Source organism: Salmo salar, chromosome ssa14 (assembly GCF_905237065.1).
Source record: "Salmo salar chromosome ssa14, Ssal_v3.1, whole genome shotgun sequence".
NCBI lineage: Eukaryota > Metazoa > Chordata > Actinopteri > Salmoniformes > Salmonidae > Salmo > Salmo salar.
Window position 1 is genome coordinate 32,267,142 of NC_059455.1, and position 27,766 is coordinate 32,294,907.

At 42.1% G+C, this 27,766-nt stretch overlaps 1 protein-coding gene and 1 long non-coding RNA gene across 3 annotated transcripts in view; both read right to left on the bottom strand.

The window, feature by feature from the left end:
* Window positions 1-23,926, bottom strand: part of LOC106569328 (corticotropin-releasing factor receptor 2) — an 81,997-nt gene extending 58,071 nt beyond the window's left edge. The window contains exons 1-3 of one of the 2 annotated variants that reach the window (XM_014140566.2): window positions 23,493-23,926; window positions 20,174-20,267; window positions 12,632-12,751 (exon numbers count right to left, since the gene is read on the bottom strand). In XM_014140566.2, coding sequence (XP_013996041.1) covers window positions 12,632-12,751; window positions 20,174-20,267; window positions 23,493-23,534 — 256 coding nt within the window. In that variant the 5' untranslated portion in view covers window positions 23,535-23,926. Of the gene's footprint in view, window positions 1-12,631; window positions 12,752-12,857; window positions 13,469-20,173; window positions 20,268-23,492 lie in introns of those variants that run through there. The other variant, XM_014140567.2, reaches the window with a different exon arrangement.
* Window positions 5,102-7,785, bottom strand: LOC123726684 (uncharacterized). Its single transcript, XR_006758794.1, has 2 exons — window positions 6,424-7,785; window positions 5,102-6,176 (listed from the first exon to the last, which is right to left on the bottom strand). It is a non-coding gene; the product is annotated as an uncharacterized lncRNA (long non-coding RNA).
* Window positions 23,927-27,766: the final 3,840 nt, after the last annotated feature.

Genomic DNA, 27,766 nt, shown 5'->3' on the forward strand with positions numbered 1-27,766 from the left:
AGTGAAACTGTGGCAGTGTTCAGTATTCAGTGTTCAGCATGGGGAGACTGGTGCAGATTAGACAGCCTATCCCTTAAGGTCGAGTGTGTGTCCAATGAAGCCAGTGAAGTGTTCACAAAACATCCTGACCAGGATTTATTCACTGACAAGTAGAGAGAGAGAGAGAGAGAGAGAGAGAGAGAGAGAGAGAGAGAGAGAGAGAGAGAGAGAGAGAGAGAGAGAGAGAGAGAGAGAGGAATGTTCATTTAAGTGCTGTCACATTAAGTGTCAAATTAAAGTAACTAATTTGCTCAAGTGGCAAAAGATTACTCAGCCACCCAAGTGAGAAATGCCTTTTTGGTACCTAAGAGGTATAATGGTTCAATGTCACAGCATTGGGTTTACATGAATTCACATCCATTCAAATGTAATGCATGGCAGACTATATACAGTGCATTCGGAAAGTATTGACTTTTTCCACATTTTGTTACATTACAGCCTTATGCTCATCAATCTACACACAACACCTCATAATGACAAAGTGAAAAGTGAAAACAGGTTTGCAGAAATTTTGTAAATTTATTAAAAATAAAAACCGTATTCATTATTTAAATATTCAGACCCTTTACTATGAGATTCGTAATTGAGCTCAGGTGCATACTGTTTTTAATGTAATTTAACTAAGCAAGTCAGTTAAGAATATTTACAATGACGGCCTACCAAAAGGCAAAAAGGCAAAAGGCCTCCTGCGGGGTCGGGGGCTGGGATAAAAAAAAAAATATATATATATATATATATATATGACAAAACACACATCACGACAAGAGAGACACCACAACGCTACATAAAGAGAGACCTAAGACAACAACATAGCATGGCAGCAACACATGACAACACAGCATGGTAGCAACAACATGACAACAACATGGTAGCAACACAACATGGCAGTGGCATAACATGGTAGCAGCACAAATCATGGTACAAACATTATTGGGCACAGACAACAGCACAAAGGGCAAGAAGGTAGATACAACTATACATCACGAGAAGCAGCCACAACTGTCAGTAAGAGTGTCTATGATTGAGTCTTTGAGTGAAGAGATTGAGATAAAACAGTCCAGTTGGAGTGTTTTTTGCAGCTCATTCCAGTCGCTAGCTGCAGTGAACTGAAAAGAGGAGCAACCCAAGGATGTGTGTGCTTTGGGGACCTTTAACAGAATGTGACTGGCAGAGCAGGTGTTGTATGTGTAGGATGAGGGCTGCAGTAGGTGTCTCAGATAGAGGGGAGTGAGGACTAAGAGGGTTTTATAAATAAGCATCAACCAGTGGGTCTTGAGACGGGTATACAGAGATGACCAGTTTACAGAGGAGTATAGAGTGTGGTGATGTGTCCTATAAGGAGCATTGTTAAGCAAAGTACAGTGAATGGAGCAAAGTACGGAGCAAAGTACAGAGAGATCCTTGGTGAAAACCTGCTCCAGAACGCTTTAGGAACTCAGACAGGGGCGAAGGTTCACCTTCAACACTAAGCACACAGCCAAGACAATGCAGGAGTGGCTTTGGGATAAGTCTCTGAATGTCCTTGAGTGGCCCAGCCAGAGCCCGGACTTGAACCCAATCGAACACCTCTGGAGAAACATGTAAATAGCTGTGCAGCGATACTCCCCATCCAACCTGACAGAGCTTGAGAGGATCTGCAGAGAAGAATAGGAGAAACTCCCCAAATACAGGTGTGCCAAGCTTGTAGCATCATACCCAAGAAGATTCTAGGCTGTATCCCTGACAAGGTGTTTCAACAAAGTACTGAGTGAAGGGTCTGAATACCTATGTAAATGTGATATTTCCGTTTTTTTATATTTGCAAACATTTGCAAAGATTTCTAAAAACCAGTTTTTGCTTTGTCATTGTGGGCTATTGTGTGTAGATTGATGAGGAGAAAAAAAATCTATTTTATACATTTTAAAATAAGGCTATAACAACAAAATGTGAAAAAAGTCAAGGGGTCTGAATACTTTCCGAATGCACTTTCCAAATTCCAATCAGTTTCATGAGGACACAAGTATCCATCACATTGGTGATCTACCATATTATACAAATTATTATCGTAATTGATTTGAATATTTGCCATACCAGGATATTATTAAAAATAAAAAATACATAATTACAGCAGAGTATTGGAATATTATTGTAGCCGATTTTTATATCTATATGTTGACAGCAGGTATCGATTCTAAAGGTTTCCACACTGTCTACGCAAACAGAGCCGACAGAGGTCCGTTTGTGTCGCTCTCTATGTAGTTCTACGTACATTTGTGAGGGTGATTTGTTTTATACCTGATGCAAATGGACCTCCGTCGGCTCCGTTTGCGTAGACTATGTAGAGCCCTTCAGACCCAAAAACGTTTTTTTTTTTGTAGGTAGTTATAAGTTAGGTAGAGCAAGTTATCTGTACCTGCACCAAAACTCTGTTCTCCTTTTTCTTTTCAAATGGCGAGGAAACATGTTTTCAAAACTTTTATTTTCATGACTGAGCAAAATTGTTTGGACCATCAAAACGGAATGAAATTGCAGTATCGAATCGCAATCGTCACCTACGGTTTGTGATAATATCGTATTGTGAGGTCCCTGGCAATTCCCTTGATATTAACTGATTTGGTAGTGATCCACATTATCCTATCATACTACTGTATGTAGTCAACTCTTTCCAACACATTACGTGAAAAAGCTTGCATTTTGACATTCTATTATTGTAATATCACCAACTATTTAGTATGTTAAAGACCAGCTTGCTTTCCGCTGCTCCAGCTTGCTTTCCGTTGGATCGTCAAGCCACGGCTAATCCCTGTGGTGGGACTCTGTTTTATTTCTCACTGATTTAGTGGAAGTGACAAGTGCTATTCCCACAATACTGCAAAAAATGTGTTGTTCTCTCTAGACCTGCGGGGCAGGCAGGTGTCAGCGCTTTGTTCCAGCTGACTCTTAATTGCCAGCAGTTGAAGCAATCAGTAGCACTTGATTGGTGTGATATTGGATTTTCTCTTTAAGAAGCTACAAAACTATAAACCCTATAAGCCAGACGCGTTGCTTTACTGGACACAGGGTCATGCAGAACGATTGGTTGACAGTGGAAAGGAAAAATGATTCAGTCTGACTAATCAGAGTTACACACTCCAATTTTGATTTAATTGAATTGGACGAGCACTTGAGGCAACAGAGAAGTGGCTTGAAATTAGATGAGGCTCCTGAGGGAGGTAACACAATTGTGACACCAAAGTGTTAATATACAGTATTTGTCTCTCTGGAGGTCTTGGGAAGATCCAGTGACCTAGAGGCTGGCCAGTTATTGAATGACACGGTTATGACAGGGAAGGGACCTTCCAAACAGCCTGGTAAAGCATGTTTTAAATAAACCATGGAATTAGATGAACACTCACACAAAAAAGGCACACAGAGGAGGTTTAAAAATGTATAAACCTCTTAAAGAGTCACTCCGTTGACATTAATATTTAGACGTTTTGAAAGGAAAGGAAATAATCAATTTACTGTACGGCACCCTATCTGAGAGGGTCTAGTGCAGGGTGAAACCTCTGATTTCTGTTCAACTGTTTCCAAAACCAACTAATGTAACCCTGGCATGAGGCCCACTAAACTGTTCATTTTAGTGCACTGTTGGCCACCAAGGTGAAACTTGAGAGACTTGACAGTCACAGTGGTATCTAGAGAACCGCAAAGTCAAAATACTGAGTCTATGAGTCCAGGCATACAGTATCTTCAACCCTCCCAGTAACAATTCAGTGACCTGAATTTGAACCCTTATTCTAATATGCAGGCCTACAACTGCATGTCCAATATTGTTAATTGTACTGTAATCCCAAGGAGACAATCATTCAGTGAATAGAAATCATTATGACTTTCATACAGATGTAGAATCTTAATTGGAGCCAGTTTGCTACAGCAGGAAAATTATCCTGTAGCAACAGGAAAAGTTAATTATTAAGTGGATTATAATTAATTGACATTTTTGTAGAGGTTGATTAGATTTTTTGTAAGGGAAAATCAAGTCAGTGGAAATTACAATCTTCAGAAGCATTTTTAAACCTCAAAAACACTACACGTTTTAAATATCCTACATTGCAAGAAAGTTCTCCTGCAACAGGATGATCTAATTAAGATCCTACATCTGAAGGCGAGATTTGTGTCGATAGAGTCACCTGTCACAGAATATGTTGCTTTTACGTAAAATACAATTTTCACATAATCTTGACCTAAGGTTGTACAGCTTTAGAAGTGTGTTAATAAGGTGAATTCACATAAGAGTGTGGAAGTTGTTCTTGATCAGCATGACAAATTCACCTGAAATAACAGAAATACTGAAGCATAAATTAGCAGTCACAAAAGTTATGTTAAAGTGGAAATGTACAGATCCAAAGTCTATAGGTAAGGCATATCAAAATAACTATATTGTAAGTCTCTATCATGGATTATACATAGAGGTATTTATGTTCAATGTTGTGCCATATTAGAAGTACTGTTGTAAGCGGTGATGTAATAGTAAAAAAAAAAATTGGTGGGTAAATGCTGATCACCGTTCGTGTTGAGTAAAGTAACGCTCCCTATATTAATTTCTAATACATTTTTCTGTAAAAGGTGGATTTGCGTTTGCCCTCCGCTACACTTCTGGTGTAAGTCTCTAGGGTGTATTCCAGAGAAGTAAGTGGTTGTGGATACTGGAAAGAGGTATGACACCTGTATGACATAATTGTATGACACCATGTGGTCAGGATAACCACATTATGGCAGCTCAGTTGTCTCAGGGCCCATATGACCTTGTGCTGTAACATCCTGCTGGGTTCACTAAGTATAACGGCCTGTCTAGCACGCTTAACATGAATCTGTGAAATACATTGATCCACACATACTGATTTTGTTCCCCATCGTCTCTGAGCTTGAATTTCTGTATTGCTAGGACTCTCAAGATACATTACATGACCAAAAGTAAGTGGACCCCTGCTCTCTGAACATCTCATTCCAAAATGCATTGTCACTTTACCCTTACCTACCCCTAATTACCTCGACTAACCTGTACCCCCGCACATTGACTCGGTACCGGTACCCCCGTATATAGCCTCGCTATTGTTATTTTATTGTGTTACATTTTATTTTTTACTTTTGAATATGCATTCAAGTAGAGGCCTGCAGTGAAAAAAATATATAATATATATATATACACATACAGTACATGCATACACACATATACACATATATATATATATATATATATATATATATATCATAGAGGTAGGCTTCAGAACTAAGTGCACGATTAGTTTGTTCATCAATATTTTGAACTGTGATCAGTCAGACCTATGGTCATACAGTGTCTTGAATCAATTGACCTTCTTTTCCAAAAACATTTCAGCCATTTTGATTGTCTTTTTCCCTTTTTCGTTGACTTTTCTTCCTAGAGTCTGTTGTACTGCTTCTCCTCACCCTTTATTAACTTTTCTATTTTTCTTTTATTGGCTTTTTCAGTCCTTTTTCATTCACTCTTATCTCCTTTTCTACTGTCCATGGTATATCTTGAAGAACTTAATGTGCAGTGGCACTTTGCATTTCTCACATGCATAGGTAGTGCGTTTGTCACAATGATGACATCTCTGGAACCGTTGCATTCTGTTGATTGGCCAGTAAGAAGCTTTGTCATATCTTGCCTGATCTTCAACAGTAGCAGCCATTAGAGATCTCCTTCCGTGGCGCAGTGGTTTCGTGACAAACTTTTGTATATTTGGGCTGTATACTATGTGTTTTGGAATCACAATGGTGTCAGGCCTCTTCGAGTGTTTGAACACTTGATCTTTATTTTTGACCACCTGCAGCTTTGCCCTTGGCTCTTCTGACTGGACCCTCTGGCGGATAGAGGACCTTGGCTCTTCATTATCAACAATGGAGGGGGGTGGTAAGGGGTATAACTGATAACGTTGTTCCTGTCATGATCTGTTTCCATAGGTTCAGCATATGCATTCAACAGTCTAGCTGGCTAATGGCCTGTCTCCCCCTCATAGTCCATGTCTGACCCATTGCTATCACAATCACTGAGGACAGCATATTTCTCATTTTGAGGAATAACTGCAATGTTGCATGCCTTGTCTGGGCGGTTGCCTAGATCCAACATATCCAGAACTTGACTCAAAGTGAAACTAAAAGAAAGAACAGAGTAGAAAGTTAGGTAGAACAAGAACTATGTATGTGGATCAGTATGTGCATACCTAGACGCACTGTGTTATTCCGCCAGTCACTATTGTTGCCGTCAACATGTTTACTCATTTTATGACCACACTGAACAAAGTTGAGTAATTGCAAATGCATATATCAATACTAGACAACTTAAATATTATGTGTACCAAAAATATTTGTCCTATCTTTATGTTAACATACTTTACTAACCTTTTGTTTGGGAGCTTTGATGCAGCCATCCTCTTCTCATGGTGCAACCAGGAAGTAAACAGCTCTGGTCATGTGACAATTTACACCAAACATGTGACACTGCACGTTTTCATTGAAACCCTTTATTAATTAAATATTTGCTGGAAACGTATTGATACATCATTCAGTAAAGAAAATGGAGCCTTATAACTGAAAACGTTTTGTACGGTCACTATTGTGACTGATGGGATTAAATAGGTTAAGACTGGGAAGCATAGAAATAGTGCACACATTGAACAGATCTACCACTTCTTAGACTTGCTTTCAATGAGACTGGCAGATCTATAACTTCCATTTCTATGTGAATTTGTTTGGGTCGCCCAAAAAGTTACATATAGCAGCTTTAAAGGCTGTGATGCTGGTGTAAAGGATGTCACGTTGCTTGCGTAGCCAGTACCACTTCCTCCTGATTCAATTGACACCAAGGCACAAATCCAGGACCTCTGTCTTGCTAGCACACGTGATCACCCTCCTGAAGCGTTTTATCAGTCGACACCACGCGAAAAGTGGGGACACTTCAGGCTGAGGAGTACATTTCATATATCCCTATGTCCTTCACTGGCTGTTTTTTCATTTTATTAAAATCATTACACACAGCGTCTCTCCCTGCCCAGAAGCGTTTAACAGCCTAACAAATGTTAAGACATGAACTCTCTCAATATTACCAGAGATTTCATGTAAAATTTTGCAGAGTTTGCGGCTTTTTTGAACATAACATTTTTAAATATGCCCTGAAGAACTGTGGAAGAAACACTTCTTATCCGGACCACTGGGATTCCACACATATATTCCTCATAGCTAAACATAACTCATAATATCTCAGTGACGAGCAAAAGATCTGTTGACTTTCCTTACTGAAATGTTCAGGTCATGACATGGTGTAAATGAGTGAATTACATCATACTGCCTGTTTTTCAAAGCATAAAAGTACATTGAAATAGGAACTTTTTTAATATTTATGACACAGTTTGTAGCACAATTATTCCAAACCATTTACAGCAGATTAATGTGTTGTCCTACCTAACTGCTACTTTTTAAACCATTCATGTGAAACCAAGCTTTTCAACAAACGCAATGTCCCTATTATGCTTATCTAAAGTACCTTATATGTGAATGCTATGGGAGTGAATAATGTGCTGCCTTTATGTTCAGTGTTGTGCCATATTGAAACTCAGTTGGCACAGAGCAGATATAATGCAAATGATGCAAGTGTCACGGTTGTCTTCGTCCTCTGATGATATAACGAAATCATCGTTGGAAAATGTGGACCAATACGCAGCAGGTACGTGTATGCTCATCTTGAGAATTTATTAACTTCAAAAAATGAACGTACAAAAATCACAAAACAAAAAGAACGAACGAACAATTACAAACAGTCTGGCTAGCATAGGCTCAACACAGAACAATTCCCCACAAATCACAAACACAAACACACCCTAATATATGGGACTCTCAATCAAAGGCAGATAGACAACACCTGCCTTCAACTGAGAGTCCCAACCCCAATTAACCAAACATAGACATACACTCACTAGACTCCACATAGAACTACCTAGACATAAACCAAAACCCGGAAATACTAAACCAAACACCCTTTTAACAAACACACCACCCCGAACCACATAAAACAAATACCCTCTGCCACGCCCTGACCAAACTACAAAACAATTAACTTTATATACTGGCCAGGACTTGACAGTACCCCCCCCTTAAAGGTGCTACCCCGGAAGCACCTTAACAAAAAAAAATAACCCCAAACAATACCCAAAAGAAAAATTCCCCCTTACTAAAGGGAGGGAAGGGAGGGTGGCTGCCGTCAACGACGGCACTGTGCTACACCCCCCCTCCCCAACCCACCTATTTTTTGGAGGTGGCTCCGGCTCAGGCCGTTCCAGGCTGTCTGGGCAGTCTGGCAGCTCGGGACAGTCTGGGCAGTCTGGGCAGTCTGGCAGCTCGGGGCAGTCTGGGCAGTCTGGCAGCTCGGGGCAGTCTGGGCAGTCTGGCAGCTCGGGGCAGTCTGGGCAGTCTGGCAGCTCTGGGCAGTCTGGCAGCTCGGGACAGTCTGGGCAGTCTGGCAGCTCGGGACAGTCTGGGCAGTCTGGCAGCTCGGGGCAGTCTGGGCAGTCTGGCAGCTCGGGGCAGTCTGGGCAGTCTGGCAGCTCGGGGCAGTCTGGGCAGTCTGGCAGCTCTGGGCAGTCTGGCAGCTCGGGACAGTCTGGGCAGTCTGGCAGCTCGGGACAGTCTGGGCAGTCTGGCAGCTCGGGGCAGTCTGGGCAGTCTGGCAGCTCGGGGCAGTCTGGGCAGTCTGGCAGCTCGGGGCAGTCTGGGCAGTCTGGCAGCTCGGGGCAGTCTGGGCAGTCTGGCAGCCTGGCAGCTCGGGACAGTCTGGGCAGTCTGGCAGCTCGGGAAGGTCTGGGCAGTCTGGCAGCTCGGGACAGTCTGGGCAGTCTGGCAGCTCGGGACAGTCTGGGCAGTCTGGCAGCTCGGGACAGTCTGGGCAGTCTGGCAGCTCGGGACAGTCTGGGCAGTCTGGCAGCTCGGGACAGTCTGGCCAGTCTGGCAGCTCGGGACAGTCTGGGCAGTCTGGCAGCTCGGGACAGTCTGGGCAGTCTGGCAGCTCGGGACAGTCTGGGCAGTCTGGCCACTCCGGCAGTTCAGGGCAGTCTGGCCACTCCGGCAGTTCAGGGCAGTCTGGCCACTCCGGCAGTTCAGGGCAGTCTGGCCACTCCGGCAGTTCAGGGCAGTCTGGCCACTCCGGCAGTTCAGGGCAGTCTGGCCACTCCGGCAGTTCAGGGCAGTCTGGCCACTCCGACGACTGTTGACTGACGGGCAGCTCCGACGACTGTTGACTGACGGGCAGCTCCGACGACTGTTGACTGACGGGCAGCTCCGACGACTGTTGACTGACGGGCAGTTCCGACGACTGTTGACTGACGGGCAGCTCCGACGACTGTTGACTGACGGGCAGCTCCGACGACTGTTGACTGACGGGCAGCTCCGACGACTGTTGACTGACGGGCAGCTCCGACGACTGTTGACTGACGGGCAGCTCCGACGACTGTTGACTGACGGGCAGCTCCGACGACTGTTGACTGACGGGCAGCTCCGACGACTGTTGACTGACGGGCAGCTCCGACGACTGTTGACTGACGGGAAGCTCCGACGACTGTTGACTGACGGGCAGCTCCGACGACTGTTGACTGGCGGGCAGCTCTGATGATGACTGTTGACTGGCGGGCAGCTCTGATGATGACTGTTGACTGGCGAGGCTGGGTTTACGCACTTGCAGTTTAGTGCGGGGAGCGGGAACAGGACGAGTCGGACTGGGTGGACGCACTTCCGGGTCCGCACGAGAGACAGGAGCTGGAAACCCAGGGCTATGGAGGCGCACAGCCGGTCTAGATCTTACCTCCTGCACAACCCGCCTTGGCTGGATGGAACTAGTAGCCCTGTACGAGCGGGGTGCTCGTACAGGGCAGACTGGGCTGTGCAGGGGCCTGATGGTAGCCGTGCGTAGAGCGGGAGTTGGGTAGTCTGGTCCTCGGAGGCGTACCGGCGACCAGATGCGCTGCGCAGGCATCCTCCTACCAGGCTGGATGCCCGCCCTAGCACGGCACCTGCGAGGGGCTGGAATAACTCGCACCGGACTGTGCGTGCGTATGGGTGAGATAGTGCGCTCCTCAGCGAAACATAGCGCTCTCCACCCCATACGCTCCTCCATATAACCACGGGTAGCTGGCTTCCGGCTCTTCTTACGCCTAGCCAAACTACCCGTGTGCCCCCCCCAAAAAAATTCTTGGGGGTGCCTCTCGTGCTTCTCCTTCAGCGCGTACTTGGCCTCGTACCACCGCCTCTCTGCCTTGGCTGCCTCAATTTCCCACTGCGGGCGTCGATAATCCCCAGCCTGGTGCCAAGGTCCGGCCCCGTCCAGAACTTCCTCCCAGGTCCATTTCTCCCGCCAGTCCAACTCGAATTCCCTCTGCTCCTTCTTCTGCTGCTTGGTCCTTTGGTGGTGGGTGATTCTGTCACGGTTGTCTTCGTCCTCTGATGATATAACGAAATCATCGTTGGAAAATGTGGACCAATACGCAGCAGGTACGTGTATGCTCATCTTGAGAATTTATTAACTTCAAAAAATGAACGTACAAAAATCACAAAACAAAAAGAACGAACGAACAACTACAAACAGTCTGGCTAGCATAGGCTCAACACAGAACAATTCCCCACAAATCACAAACACACCCTAATATATGGGACTCTCAATCAAAGGCAGATAGACAACACCTGCCTTCAACTGAGAGTCCCAACCCCAATTAACCAAACATAGACATACACTCACTAGACTCCACATAGAACTACCTAGACATAAACCAAAACCCGGAAATACTAAACCAAACACCCTTTTAACAAACACACCACCCCGAACCACATAAAACAAATACCCTCTGCCACGCCCTGACCAAACTACAAAACAATTAACTTTATATACTGGCCAGGACGTGACAGCAAGCAACACTGCACAAACTTACAACAATAACAGACAGTTTATTCCACGGACTTGAGACGTTTCTGACCATCGATTTGTCATTTTAGCTGATCACTTGTTTCTTTGTTGTTTCATTTAGCTGCTTTAGCAATTGTCTCATTGCTAACCAGTGTCTTGTCCCTTTAACTTGGGCTAACATTATAGAGCTGGCTTTGACATCCAGGGGTACAAGATACAGTACATGAGAGTGCATGGGAAGGTTGTGTTCATAGTTTACCCAGAGAAGGATTGGGATGATTATATTGTTTGGAAAAACCTATGGTTGAAAACAGTGTTCTAAAACGAGTGTTTATATACAGATAATAAGCACTTTATAATTGAACACAAACAGGGTTTGAACGTTCACACAACCTTGTCTGAACCCATAACACGGTTACAAAGTGGTAGTGTGGACATAGGGCTTCTGTTAAATCACACGTGAATGTGAGAGGCAAACTCAGTGTCTGTGTTCATCCTGGAATGATCAAATCAGTCAACCTATCCCCCTATCATAGCCAACATATTGAATTTCCATATCAGTGCCAATTACTAACAAAAAGCTAAACATTTCACTTTGGATCAGTTTAATACCCTGTATTTTGCTTTATGCTAAATGGCCGACTGGATTCAAACCTCTGTCTCCTGTGTGAACCTGCCGGGTTAAAGCTTAGGCATTAGATTGCTGAGCTAGCACAAGATCTCCTGGACAATTAATTGTATATCAACATTTCTCAAAAGAGTTGACTGGTCAACCATCATCTGTGATCTATTGTTTTCATATTGACACCTGTTAGTATTTATTAATCAGAGGTTGTTATTGTATAATCTCATCAACTACTTTCCTGGATGCCGACAATGATGCATTGGGTGACACAGGTGTTTCTCTATATTATCAATCAGCAGGGTGTTGCTGCTCACCGATGTGATCTAATTAATCTGGAGATGGATGAACGAATGTTGTCAGGCTAGGTATGGTGATGAAGAGTGAGTGAGTCCACCAACAGCACAGGGAAGGACACAAGGCCAAAAACAGACAGGAGAGATAGTGTGGCTTATTTTGACATTGATGATCATGTGTCATAACAGAATGGCCCTTGCAGACATAACTGGACACATTGCTTACAAACAGTGTTCAATATTCGAAAAAATGTTCTGGATCAAATCACAGTGGATTGATTCAGATGTCCGTGAATAACTATCTTACATTATAATTAAAAACGATTAATTGCTATACAGTGGTTCTCACTCAAATAAAAATGTATTGTATAGTCACACATTTTGGTAGAAGAAACACATTTCAGCTAATATTTGAGAGCAAGTGGCTGCAAACACTGCATTAATTAATCCTTTATTCGAGTTTAAAAATGGCACTTGAGTATTTGGCTCCATTCCAGCAACCCACCCGCAAACTGAATATGATATTATTACTGTATCCAATATTAGAAGATTGGCTCCGATTGCACAGTTTACAGTTTCCCCTTCATTTATGATCGGAACATTACAGCTAAATAAGTATTGCCACCCAATTACGCATGGACAGCGACAACCCCCCCCCCCTATGTAGCCAATGTTAACAGTGTAAAGATACACAGTGAAAAACGTAAAAAAATACAAAAAAAAGAATGACATGGTTTAATATCTTACTTGTGGTGTTGTACTTTACTCCGTTGATGTACTCTGGACAGGGTCTCTCCATCATCCGTCCGGTGTTGCTCCTTGGCCAACATGTTCCAATCTCATCAGTTGTGGCATTGCAATACAAACCTTTAAATAAACAAAAAGGCGTTTAAATAATGATTATTAATTGGCCAAGACGTCAAGGGAAAGCATTAACCATTGATGACAGTGTCAAAATCCCCCCAAATCGTACCGTCAAAATCCATCAAAGAGAACGATGCGTTTTCGTAGAAAGTGTCTTGAAAGGCATCCATCAAACTACAGTTTGGGTCCCCAAACTCCCCAAAGATGATTTGGTAAATCGTAGCATCCATGGTTCAATTGATACGTTAAATCAAAGAGCTAGGCTTGAAGTCCGAAAGGCTCCTAACACGATGCCTACTACGTGCATGTGTTTCATCCAAAATAGAATGCCAAGAAATAGTGCGCCCGTTTCAAACCTGTGGAAAACTGCTCGTCCAATTGACGCTCTCAGAATTCTGACTCCACGTAGGCTACTCGGGAGTTTCCTTCTCTCTCCTCCTCTCCCTGTACAATCACATCGACGCAGTGAGCTTCAGCCTACTAGCACAAATTCATAATCTTTCTGTGGAATTTTGCACAAATGATAAAAGTCAGTTAAATTCCTACAGAAAGACAATGTCTTTTACACACTGCCCATCTGTTATGTCTCATGACAGCCGGTGTCAGTGAGCTATTGAGACAAATGCGTGCAACTTTGAAAATAACAATCTGGTAGCAGTGGCTGATCCAATGTACTGATGAAAACACTGTTGGAAACGATATTTTCTCGTTTTTTTTTCATAAACCTTGTAGTAAAAAGATGAAAGGTATTTTCTTTATGTAAATAGGAGGGGGGAGAAAAAGAGAGAAGGAAGGAGCAGGAGGCAGGGAAAAGAGAGAAGGAAGGAGCAGGAGGCAGGGAAAAGAGAGAAGGAAGGAGCAGGAGGGAGGGAAAAAGAGAGAAGGAAGGAGCAGGAGGGAGGGAAAAAGAGAGAAGGAAGGAGCAGGAGGGAGGGAAAAGAGAGAAGGAAGGAGCAGGAGGCAGGGAAAAGAGAGAAGGAAGGAGCAGGAGGGAGGGAAAAAGAGAGAAGGAAGGAGCAGGAGGGAGGGAAAAAGAGAGAAGGAAGGAGCAGGAGGGAGGGAAAAAGAGAGAAGGAAGGAGCAGGGGGGAGGGAAAAAGGGGGCATTGAAACAGGTTATGGATACATCCCAGACATGATGTGGGTGACATAAATGTTACCTTAAATAGTTTTCAGTGGCATGTAGCCTAGAGAATATATAAATATCTATATTCTATTTATACGTTTAAATCCAAAACACAGATCATTTAACATTTTTAGTAATGGCAATTCAAGAAAATGGTTTTAAACTAACTACAGTCTGTTTTCCTCTCAGAATCCCCTCAAAGGGATGCTTGCTCACTAATCTGTTGTTATTTTACAAATAAGATCATTTTTGTAACAGTTAGTCAGATTACTATCAGATTAGGTTTTCCATACCCCTGAGTTATGCCAAGCATCGTTGTGAGATTCAGAATTCCCTAATATAATTTGCTTTTATCCATCGAAAGTTTTTTTTTTTCAATGTATTTTGAAGTCGGCCTATCTATTTTGTCTGGGTGAAAAAAGCTGTTAGGTTGATAAAGGAATGAACACTAAACGGTTGTGAAATTGCATGAAAAAAATGTGTCAAACAAACTTTTGAAGATGTCACGTTTGAAATAAATGTTGATATAGCTTTTTATGTAACTTTTGATGACGCTTATGATAAATGTCCTGTAGGAACACTTTCTCCAATGCTTTCTGTATTACACATGTATCACCATTACATCATCACAGACTGATGATCTATCTGTTTATTTGTTCAATTAGACTCATGACCTTTATCTAAATGAGAGAGTTCTCTCAGTTTTGCACTGGACTCGCACATACAATTACTGTTCCATCTCATTTGCTGTAATATGCAGTCTAGACACGTATTAGGAGATCTGAAACATACACGTCCATCCGTTCCCCAGCCCAGCTCTGTGAGTGTCAACTTCAGCACAGAGTAGCCTAGTGGAGTAAGTTTTAATTGCCCATGTCTATTAATAGCACCACCTAAATGTTAATGTATTCCCCCAGAGCAGGCTACCAGCTATGGAATTAGACTAGCTATCATTATCACCATCATGATGATGATCATTATTAATTTACTTGTTATGCTCCATATTCCATTAGGCTAATGGGGGAAGCAGATAAGTAAACAAGTCTGTAAATAACATTGATTGTCGTCCCTACACATCCAATTTATAGGCCTAAGGCACAGTATTCACATATTAGCTGTCATACCATATCGCCTGTGGTTCTGCTGTGAAATGTTCAGACTGGTTGAAAGTAAGTCTTTAAGATTCTGAACTTTGGCTTAATGTTCTGTAAGCTCCTCTCTCAATTGTTTGTGCAATAGGGACATCACAAATAATTAAAATCTAGTGAGACTTGTGTGATAATGGCGTTATAATGACATGCTAACGGACAGCACTAGCACTTGTGCCTTTATTTTCTAGACATTTCCTTGATTGTAATTTAACTGATTTAAACGAAACTGCCAAGTGATCATTAATTAGAGTTTGTCAGCGTTATTCCCTGAATGCAGAACCGTAAATTAAGAAGGCTTTATGAATATTGACTGATATGGCTTTATAGAAAATAAAGTGGCTGTGGCATAAGACAATTATATTTCAGTTTGAATAAAACTAATAGCAATGCATTTGATTGGTTTTCCAAGAGCATGTTGAAGGAACAATTATTTGTTTTGAATATCTTTTGCCTAAAAAGGATTTTAAACAAATAGCCTGTGGTGGTCTGTACACTTTGGGACAATAGGCTAGACCTGCAGTCATCAACTCTTTGCATCTTAGTGTAGTCTGTGCATGTCCAATAAAATATGCATTCTCTCATCTGCTGAGGAAAGGTAAAGGTAAACCCTTCTGGGTTTTCTGCTTCAGCAGTCTTGAAGTGAAGATGAGAGACATTACATCAGGGTTGCAAAGTTGGATCAAAATACTTGCAAACATAGTAGACCGATGGATCCCAGAGCCGTCTTGAGACCGTAAGGTTATGAACCAGTCCTGCACAGCTTTCACCTCTCATCATATATTTCAGATGAAGAATGCATTGCCCCCCCCCCCATGGGACAGTTGTGCTAATGTGCACTAATGTGATTAGCATGAGGTTGTAAGTAACAAGAACATTTCCCAGGACGTAGACATATCTCATATGGACAGTAAGCTTAAATTCTTGTTAATAAACCAATTAGGCACATTTGGGCAGACTTGATACAAAACTTTGAACAGAAATGCAATGGTTCATTGGATCAGTCAGTGAACAAAATCTCAATTGCGCCTAAACTGGAATAATACATTGTAGCCTTTCTCTTGCATTTCAAACATGATGGAAAAACAAAACAAAAAAACACCAGATCTAATGTGTTATATTCTCCTACATTAATTTCACATTTCCACAAACTTCAAAGTGTTTACTTTCAAATGGTATCAAGAATATGCATATCTTTGCTACAGGAATTTAGATTTGGGAATGTAATTTTAGGCAAAAAATTGAAAAAAAGGGTCAGATTCTTAAGAGGTTTTAATACCTTTTCAAGTTCATAACTGTGCACTCTCCTCAAACAATTGCATGGTATTCTTGCTACTGTAAATTGCTACTGCATGCTACTGTAAATTGGACAGTGCAGTTAGATTAACAGATGAGAGAAGACCTAGATTCCATCTACTGGAGCCATGGACCATCTAAACCAGGTGACTTGAATGTGTTGAATTTCTGGTAACTTTATATATACTGCTCAAAAAAAAAGGGAACACTTAAACAACACATCCTAGATCTGAATGAAAGAAATAATCTTATTAAATACTTTTTTCTTTACATAGTTGAATGTGCTGACAACAATATCACACAAAAATAATCAATGGAAATCCAATTTATCAACCCATGGAGGTCTGGATTTGGAGTCACACTCAAAATTAAAGTGGAAAACCACACTACAGGCTGATCCAACTTTGATGTAATGTCCTTAAAACAAGTCAAAATGAGGCTCAGTAGTGTGTGTGGCCTCCACGTGCCTGTATGACCTCCCTACAACGCCTGGGCATGCTCCTGATGAGGTGGCGGATGGTCTCCTGAGGGATCTCCTCCCAGACCTGGACTAAAGCATCCGCCAACTCCTGGACAGTCTGTGGTGCAACGTGGCGTTGGTGGATGGAGTGAGACATGATGTCCCAGATGTGCTCAATTGGATTCAGGTCTGGGGAACGGGCGGGCCAGTCCGTAGCATCAATGCCTTCCTCTTGCAGGAACTGCTGACACACTCCAGCCACATGAGGTCTAGCATTGTCTTGCATTAGGAGGAACCCAGGGCCAACCGCACCAGCATATGGTCTCACAAGGGGTCTGAGGATCTCATCTCGGTACCTAATGGCAGTCAGGCTACCTCTGGCGAGCACATGGAGGGCTGTGCGGCCCCCCAAAGAAATGCCACCCCACACCATGACTGACCCACCGCCAAACCGGTCATGCTGGAGGATGTTGCAGGCGCAGAACGTTCTCCACGGCATCTCCAGACTCTGTCACGTCTGTCACGTGCTCAGTGTGAACCTGCTTTCATCTGTGAAGAGCACAGGGCGCCAGTGGCGAATTTGCCAATCTTGGTGTTCTCTGGCAAATGCCAAACGCCCTGCACGGTGTTGGGCTGTAAGCACAACCCCCACATGTGGACGTCGGGCCCTCATACCACCCTCATGGAGTCTGTTTCTGACCGTTTGAGCAGACACATGCACATTTGTGGCCTGCTGGAGGTCATTTTGCAGGGCTCTGGCAGTGCTTATCCTGCTCCTCCTTGCACAAAGGCGGAGGTAGCGGTCCTGCTGCTGGGTTGTTGCCCTCCTACGGCCTCCTCCACGTCTCCTGATGTACTGGCCTGTCTCCTGGTAGCGCCTCCATGCTCTGGACACTACGCTGACAGACACAGCAAACCTTCTTGCCACAGCTCGCATTGATGTGCCATCCTGGATGAGCTGCACTGCCTGAGCCACTTGTGTGGGTTGTAGACTCCGTCTCATGCTACCACTAGAGTGAAAGCACCGCCAGCATTCAAAAGTGACCAAAACATCAGCCAGGAAGCATAGGAACTGAGAAGTGGTCTGTGGTCCCCACCTGCAGAACCACTCCTTTATTGGGGGTGTCTTGCTAATTGCCTATAATTTCCACCTATTGTCTATTCCATTTGCACAACAGCATGTGAAATTTATTGTCAATCAGTGTTGCTTCCTAAGTGGCCAGTTTGATTTCACAGAAGTGTGATTGACTTAGAGTTACATTGTGTTGTTTAAGTGTTCCCTTTATTTTTTTGAGCAGTGTAGTTTATCATCATAACAGGTCTTCCTGGTAACTCTTTATATGTCATCATAACAGTGAGGAGTGAGGCCATTTGAGGATAACAAAAGAAACCAGGAATTTAATAATATATTCTTCCTTCTGGAGTCAACTTGTCTGACCTAATTTTAAACACTGACTGTCATACTGTATCTGCAAGCACAGTTCCTGACGTTCTTTGTGCTGGTTCAAAGAGACACATTTGCTTCAGTTGTCTGATTGACAAAGACTGAGTCTTCTAGGCCCGGCGGACAGAGAGAGAATCTGCAGATTCTCACTCAGTAAGGTGTTGCTCAGAGCAAGGGCACAAGGGGCTGGAAAAACAGATTGCGGAATCATGCAGGTAGGAAACACAGCAGGAATGAGGAAGAAGCAGCTGCAAGAGTTATTGCCATTGTTCGGTATCAGTTGGCTTCATGTCAGATACTACATAATGTTTCCCCTAGGATTTTTTTTGCAGCGGTGGCAGAATTAGTGGGGTGGGGGGATACAGTCCAATACAAAAGTCTCTATTGTAACAGATATATGATTGTAGAATCTCTCTGACAATAAAGTTTTGTTTTTTCATGATGCATCTAACTTATGTTTTTGACTTGATCTAAAATAAGCAGGGAGAGGGAGCTTTTAGTTTGACATGCTAGTGAGAATACAGGAGCAGAAGATGCCTTTTTCAAATAATCCTGTCGACAGGAATGATGATTAATGACCTCTGTGAGTAACAGTGTTACTTCCATCCCTCTCCTCGCCCCAACCTGGGCTCGAACCAGGGATCCTCTTGATACATCAACAACTGCCTCCCACGAAGCATTGTTACCTATCGCTCCACAAAAGCCGCAGCCCTTGCAGAGCAAGGCAAACAATTACTTCAAGGTCTCAGAGTGAGTGACATCACAGATAGCGCGCAACACTAGCTAGCTAGCCATTTCACACCAGTTACATGTGGAGGAGAGAAATAAGAATTGTCTCTCATAACACACGTGTAATTCATTATTTTGTCATCTCCAAATCTTGCTGAAATGTTTATCCACATCCAACAGGCTAAATACATTGGAAAATAATTTAACATGTTGTGCTAGGAGGCCAGACTATTCCCGTATTCCCTCATTTACGATATTCTGGGAAAAAAATGTTTATGACACAATAGAGCTGTGTCACGGGTATCGTCGGTGAAGGAGGACCAAAATGCAGCAGGACTGTGTTTGTTCATTTTGAACATTTATTAAATCAAAACGAACACAAAAACAACAAACAAGCGAATGAACGATCCACTGACAGTCTGGCAAGGCACAATGCTAAACACAGAACAATTTCCCACAAACACACAGACAAACACACCCAACTAATATAGGACTTCCAATCAAAGGCAACACCACACAGCTGCCTTCAATTGGAAGTCCACCCCAATTAACTCCACATAGAAACACACTTACTAGACTACACATAGAAATACATAAACATAGACCATAAACCAAAAAACCCGGAAATACTAAATCAAACACCCTTTTACCAAAACACCACACCAGACCACATAAAACAAATACCCTCTGCCACGTCCTGACCAAACTACAATAACAATTAACCCTTATACTGGCCAGGACGTGACAAGCTGTTGGTATTTACATGTTTCCATGTCCCAAAAATAGTTAGCTACAGCAACACTGTCTCATTCCTCACATATTATGAAGCCAGGTTATTTTCACGCTCGCAAACAAACAACCAAGTCTGTGTAAAACCTCACACATCCAACACTATTGGAATAAGTGCTGCTCAAGCATATTAATTGGTATGACTGAGAACACTGAAGGTGGATGTGATTATTAATACTAGCTAATTATGCCAATAAACATCCTCTAGTTAAATTATCTGCCTTGGCTTAAGCAGTGCTTGTCATTCAATCAGCACTTTGTGCACACCAATGAGTGTTACCTCAGTCTCGTTGCATGACGAAGCTACTTTGGGGTATGTGCTCTGACTGAGCAGCACTCTAATTCTTCAGTCAATAAATAAAGTAAAGTCATTAACAGGCTGTAAAGAACAAACACTCATTGTGTTCCCCACTTTCATTAATATTTTACATTACCTGTGACATTGTAGAGTGTGGAGAGAGCCTCACAGTATTTCTGTAGCAGGGCAAGCAGGGAGAGCTGGGAGAGCTGCTCACACAATGTACTGGGCTGGAAAGGAAGGAGAAGAATAAAAATATGTCAGCAATTTGATGAATGAATGTACATATTAATTTACTCTGTAATTGTTCTATGATTAGGGATGCAAATAGGCTTTTTTAATAATCTGAATAATTTAGACAAACGGTTCAAATCTGGCAACAAATGCATTGCATTAAGGATTTAAAAAACGTCATATTAGTCATGGTGGTATTACCTAGCTATGGTGAATAACCGATCAGACAGTAGGTAGACCTGAAGGTTAATTTAACTGTGGTTCTAATAAGAGGCAGTCGACAGTATGTCCCTCCTGTCCCCAGGTAATGCAATGACTCCTGCCTAATGTAATGTACCCACCTACCCAAGTTCATTTGGCAGGCAGGAGGGCTCTACAGAAGCATGTGTGCAGCTTATCAGAGTGATCCTCCCCTCCCAAACAGACTGGCTGGCCTGACCCCATGACTTGCTCCTCTGGGTGATGTGAAGGCATGGCAGAGCACAATAACAGGGTAGCAACGTGAGCTCCCACATGGCTGAGTTTGGGTTTGGGCTAAAATATAAGCCTCATCTTTATCCATACCTCTTCTCTACCGTTCCCTCCTCTCCTCCCCTATCCTGTCCTCTCCTCTCTCCTCCTCTCCCCTCTTCTCTCCTCCCCTGCTCTCTAACCACCTCTACCTCCACTGGTGGTCAGATATGACAGTGTGGCAGATGTGGCAACAAGAGGTTACAGATCTCTGAGTTTGTGTTTGGGCCAAAGCAACATCCGCTTTTCCTCTATCCCTCCCTTTTTGACGGGCACTGACTGGTGGTCAGATTAGACAGTGGGCAAGGTAAGCTCTCATCTTATAGCTGGGGGGCCAGCTGTGTTCTGTAAAATGAATGTCCTTTTTTTGGAGGGAGCAGAACAGGCAGTAGCACAAAGGAAGCTGAGGGTAGAATGGCAGCTGCAGCATTAAGGTCTCTTCTGGGGTTGGACTGAGACCTCTGGGGGGTTCTGGGGGACGAAGTCGTTCTAAGGACGCTGTCTAAAGGGTCTATTACAGGGCAGGTCAGGGCTGTTTCACATGTGGTGTAGTCATACTAACTTGCAATCGTTCACCCTGCAAGAGAGTTTGTCACATTAATGATGTACCGCTGCAGCAGCAAAGATATAAAAAAAATGCAACATTATAATGCTCCCAACTATAGGGTTGCAGAATTCTGGGAACTTTTAATAAATTCCCTGGTTTACCCAAAATCCCGGTTGGAGGATTTTGGGAATCAGCAGGGAATACGCAGGAAATCCATAAACCTCCAAACAGGATTTCTGGAAAACCAGGGAATTTATTGAAAGTCCCGGAATTTTGCAACCTTACAACTGTAACTCTGGACTTGAGGAATTGCATAAAACAGCACAGCAAGCCTAATTAGAATGCTCAGCTGACTGCTGCTGCTGTCACAGTGCTCCCTCCCCTCTAGTCTATACATACAGTGCCTTCAGAAAGTATTCATCACACCCCTGACTTTTTCAGCATTTTGCTGTGTTTCAGCCTGAATTTAAAATTGATTAAATTGACATTTTGTTTCACTGGTTTACACACAAAACCCCATAATGTCAAAGTGGAATTATGTTTTAGGAAATGTGTAAAAATGTATTAAAAATTAAAAGCTGAAATGTCTTGAGTCAATAAGTATTCAACACTTTTGTTATGGCAAGCCAAAATAAGTTCAGGAGTAGAAATATACTTCACAAGTCACATAATAAGTTGCATGGACTAACTCTGTGTGCAATAATATTGTTTAACATGACTTTTGAATGACTACCTAATTTCTGTACCCAACACATACAATTATCGGTAATTATCGAGCAGTGAATTTCAAACACAGATTCAACCACAAAGACCAGGGAGGTTTTCTAACACATCACTGAGTACCACCCTTCATATTTTCAGGCATGGTGGTGCCTCATCGTGTTAGAGGTATGCTTGTCATTGGCAGGGACTAAATAAACAGAATAAAGCTAAGCACAGGCAAAATCCAGGAGGAAAACCTGGTTCAGTCTGCTTTCCAACAGACACTGGGAGACAAATTCAACTTTCTGCAGGACATTAACCTAAAACACAAGGTCAAATATACACTGGCGTTACTAACCAAGATGACATTGAATGTTCCTGAGTGGCAGGAAAATTGACTTGAAAATCCATGGTAAGACTTGAAAATGGCTGTCTAGCAAATATTGTACAATCCAGGTGTGCAAAGCTCCTAGAAGACTTACCCAGAAAGACTCACAGCTGTAATCGCTGTCTAAGTAGATTCTAACATGTATTGACTTAGAGGTGTGGATACTTATGTAACAAATCAGAATCTGCACTAACAGTTTTATAATGGCTTCATAATGGTAGCCTAATTTTGAAATGGTTACTGGGATCTGGAACAAACTGTTAAAGACTAGTTAGCCATGTACAGATTTCACTTCACTGCTGTAGCCCTCAAAATAATTTGATGAACAAGGTATCCATTGACCTGTACTGTATAACTGCATCGAGAAAATGTTCCCTTTAAAAAAAAGATACTAGTCTACCTGTAAAACTATGTAGGAAATGTCCACAGTTTGTTCAATATATTTTAGAAAACATTCCACGCAGTTCCTAAGGGATCACATTTGCTTTTCCATGACGTGTGTTTGTGTGTGTGTGTATCTGCACGTGTCCGCGTCTAGGTTACTCATGGTGAGGTCTTCTCATAGTCAAGAATTCTTTAAAACCATTCATAATTGTTAAGCATTAAACCCACACACACATAGGCCTATAACATAATGTATATTCAATTCCAATCTGATCCAAATATCAAGTACAGTTTTGTTTAACAATATCTGGACTGCATGCTGTCTCACAAATGTATATTTCTCCAAACTCAAACAGAATTGCATGCCTTGAGTGTAGAATACATCAACTAAGGACATCGAAAATAAAGTCACATTCGGAAGTAGAAGATCTCACTGAAGTGGTAGTGAATTGACTCAGAGCAATCCATGTAGCCCCTCAACATGTGCCTGGTTAGTTTCAAGTACTGTATGTGTATAGAAATGTATACTCTCAAGGTAGGAGGAATATAATACAGTAAAGAAGATTGACATAGTTTCAAGGCATTTCTGCCTTCAGTCAAGGTAAAAACGTCATTGCAGTTTAAGTGTACATATTAAAAAAAACATAATATTTCTAAACTTTCAGGAAAGGTAAAGTATTAAATACTCACATACAACAGTAACAGCAGTAACAAAATATTTGCAGCGTTCATGTTGATGCTGAAATCATGTTAGGAGAGACAGATCCCAAAAAATGACAGATCTTTCACGGTCTGTGTCACATCCCATATCTCAAACTGTCATCAAGATGGAATCACATACTTATGAATGAAAGAAAACATTCTGCTCAATTTTACATAGACAGAGACGGACCAATAAAGCATTTGAAAAGAGATAACAATCATCCAGCACTAACATGGGTGAGGTCAACTCTTAAAAGACTGCAATATAAAACTTCTCCTCATTAACTGTGAAAGACTGAATGTCCTCATGCCGCCATGTATTCTCTGCCAGGAATCAGAATCTGATCTAACTGGTTTCTAAAAAACATAAATAAACATTGTCTGGTCAGACGTGGAGCAGAGCCGAGCTAGCAGAAAGCAATAGCAGAGAGAGTAAATCATTGGGGGGAAAAGCAACTCTAGTGTAATGAGACCATCAGATCAACTGGTGAGGCCAAATATGTATCTCCCATTTCTCCCAGCTTTCACCTCCCACTCAGTGATCAGCTGGTCTTGGGACCTTCTGCCATAGACTACATTCTAAAGTTCAGCCCTCTATTTTTTGTAACTTCCAGGTGTGTGTGTGTGTGTGTGTGTGTGTGTGTGTGTGTGTGTGTGTGTGTGTGTGTGTGTGTGTGTGTGTGTGTGTGTGTGTGTGTGTGTCAAATCGAATTGTATTTGTCACATGCTTCGTAAACAACAGGTGTAGACTAACAGTGAAAGGTTTGCCCTTCCCAACAATGCAGAGAAAATAAAATTGAGAAATAATAGAAAAGTAATAACACATGGTGATAATTTTTGTCAACGATCTACAAAAAATTCTCAAATGTCAAACTGGAAGAAAAATTATAGCGTTTGTAAAAAATAAAAAAATAAAAAAAGTAAGGTAAAACACAAATATATTTTGATTAGATAAGTACTCATCCCCCTGAGACAATACATGTTAGAATCACCTTTGGCAACTATTACAGCTAAGAGTCTTTCTGGGTAAGTCTCTAAGAGTTTTGCACAACTGGATTATCCTTTTTGTAATTATTCAAGCTCTGTCAAGTTTATTGTTGATCATTGCTAGACAGACATTTTCAAGTCTTACCATTGATTTTCAAACCAATTTAAGTCAAAACTGTAACTAGGCAATCAGGAACATTTAATGTCGTCTATGCAACTCCAGTGTGTATTTGGCCTTGTGTTTTAGGTTATTGTTTTGCTGAAAGGTGAATTTGTCTCCCAGTGTCTGTTGGAAAGCAGACTGAAGCAGGTTTTCCTCCAGGATTTTGCCTGTGCTTAGCTCTATTGTGTTTCCTTTTATCCAACAAAAACAAAACTCCCTAGTCCTTGCCGATGAAAAGCATACCCATAACATGATGCAGCCACCACCATGCTTGAACATGTGAAGAGCGCTACTTAGTGATGTGTTGTGTTGGATTTGCCCCAAAAATGACGCTTTATAATCAGGACATAATTTTTATTTCATTTTAAATGTAACCTTTATTTAACTAGGCAAGTCAGTTAAGAACAAATTCTTATTTACAATGATGGCCTACCCCAGCCAAACCTAGACAACGCTGGGCCAGTCGTGTGCCACCCTATGGGACTCCAAATCACAGCCAGATGTGACGCAGCCTGGATTCAAACCAGGGACTGTAGTGATGCCTCTTGCACTGAGATGCAGTGCCTTAGACCACTGCGCCACTCGGGAGCCCAACATAAAGTACATTTCTTTGCCACATTTGTTGCAGTTTTGCTTAAGTGTCTTATTGCCAACAGTATGCATATTTTTGAAATGTTTATTCTATACAAGCTTCCTTCTATTCAGTCTATCATTTAGGTTAATATTGTGGAGTTACTACAATGTTGTTGATCCATCCTCAGTTTTCTCCTATTACAGCCATTAAACTCCGTAACTGTTTTAAAGTCACTATTGGCCTCATGGTGAAATCCCTGATTGATTTCCTGTATCTTTGTAGTGGCTGGGTGCATTGATACCAGTGGAGGCTCCTCAGAGGAGGAAGGGGAAGACCATCCTCCCCAGTGAACATCATAAAATGTTTAATTGTTCAACATTTAAAAAGTTATACTTTTTAGATAAAACTACACTAAATATAATCACGTCACCAGATAACTGATTAAAACACACTATTTTGCAAAGAAGGTCTACAGTAGCCTCAACAGCACTCTGTAGGGTAGCACCATGGTAGAGCCGAAGGACAGCTAACTTCTGTCCTCCTCTGGGTACATTGACTCCAATACAAAACCTAGGAGGCTCATGGTTCTCACCCCCTTCCATAGACTTACACAGTAAGTATGACAACTTCCGGAGGATGTCCTCCAGCCTATCAGAGCTCTTGCAGCATGAACTGACATGTTGTCCACCCAATCAAAGGATCAGAGAATTAATCTAGTATTGAAAGCATAGGCTACAGCTAGCTAGCACTGCAGTGTATAAAATGTGGTGAGTAGTTGACTCAAAGAGAGAGAAAGACAATAGTTGAACAGTTTGAAGGAGAAGCAAGAGATAAATAGAGAGAGAGTGTGTCATTTTTTTCAGTTTGACTAACTTAGCTAGCAAATGCAGCTAGCTAGTTTAGCCTACTGAAACACCCTACTCAAACAGAGGGATGCTATGTTAGCTAGCTGGCTGTGACTTTTCAACACAACACTGGAACTCTTCCAAGTCAAGGCAAACGTTTGGTATTACTAATTTATTGCCGGTATAACTGCTTACTGATTGTACACTGACGTTACTGCATGATTTTAGCGGGTTCACTAACATGTTAATTCTATTAGCTATGCTGACTATGACATTACTTTAGCTAATATGGTGACAACGATGTAGGCTGTGTGTAGCGGTTTGGCTGTATGTGACCAGGCGACAAAAACCTTTCCAAGCCAAACCACTACACTCAGTTGTCTATTGCTATTGTTAGGCCTAATCAAATGCTATTAGTCAAGTTCATTATGTTACTATTACATTTATCAAGTAATTTTTGCCATTTCAATTTTTTTTGTAAATACTCTGCATGGATCCAGTCTTCTTCCACCATATTTGTACCTGACCAAATAATCAACTGTCTCAACTGTTGCGTTTCCTAACCTAACAAACCAGGTTAAACAATTGTTAGCTCATTTGGGCGAATACAGCACAGTGCATGATGATCATGCATGAAGAGCTGTGATGGGGTGTAATTATCAGCACCTGAGGGGATAGCGAGCTAATGGCTGTGACATATTAACTGCAACGATTATGAGATATTTGAGATAACTGATCAATGACCGTGCTCATACTTGGTACTGAAATCATAAGACTTTTTGTGCTGACTTCATTTTCACTGAGCTCTTTTGTCTGAAGGGCTGGAAGAGAAGAGACTAATGTCTGAGCCGTCTGTTGACACAAAGAAACCACAGTTAAGGAAATATGGGGGTAAACGTCATGCTTCTCCATTTTAGTGGTTTCTTCTTCCCCTCCGGATAAACCGAGGCACATTTTTGGTCATACCTTTAGAGCGTTCATGACAGTTCAACACTTCTTTATCACCCAGGTCAAATGACTGTAAAATGAGCTACTGTATATTCCTACTACTGTATATATTAAGTTAGTTGACAGGCTCTTATCCGAAGTCACAAGAATAGCAGAATAGCTCTTCTATCTTATCTTCACAATGTATTCTAATTACACAATGATCAGGGAGCTGCTGCCTGATACTATTGCATCAATTCCTAAATTGTTTCTATTTATTACAGACAAAGGATCTGTGGATGTGATTCTGCTGCATCTGTGGTTGTGAGTTGTGAAGTAATACGTCTAATTAGTTTCCGTTCTGTTCATCCAGAGTAATGTTTTCATGTTGTGTCACTAAGCCAGAGTTATCAAACTCTTTTAAGGAAACAAAGATCTCTCTCTCTCTCTCTCTCTCTCTCTCTCTCTCTCTCTCTGAGGCTGATGTTGATGATCGTGCAGCAGTAGTGTGAACTATGGAGTTGTTGGGGGTCTAATGGTAATGCTAACTCTCCCTGGCATCTCTCCTCTGTTTACATCTGGCTCTGACAGACCAAGCTACTGCTGCAGCTTACGTTGAGCTGGCTAGGCACTGACCTGACCGCATCACGCTCTCTCATGCAAAGAAAAATAAGGCTGATGATCTCATCTCCCTTTTCACCCCCCCCTTTTTCATCACATTATGGTTTGTTAGAGTGATCTGTCCCGGGTGACATTCAGATGTCAC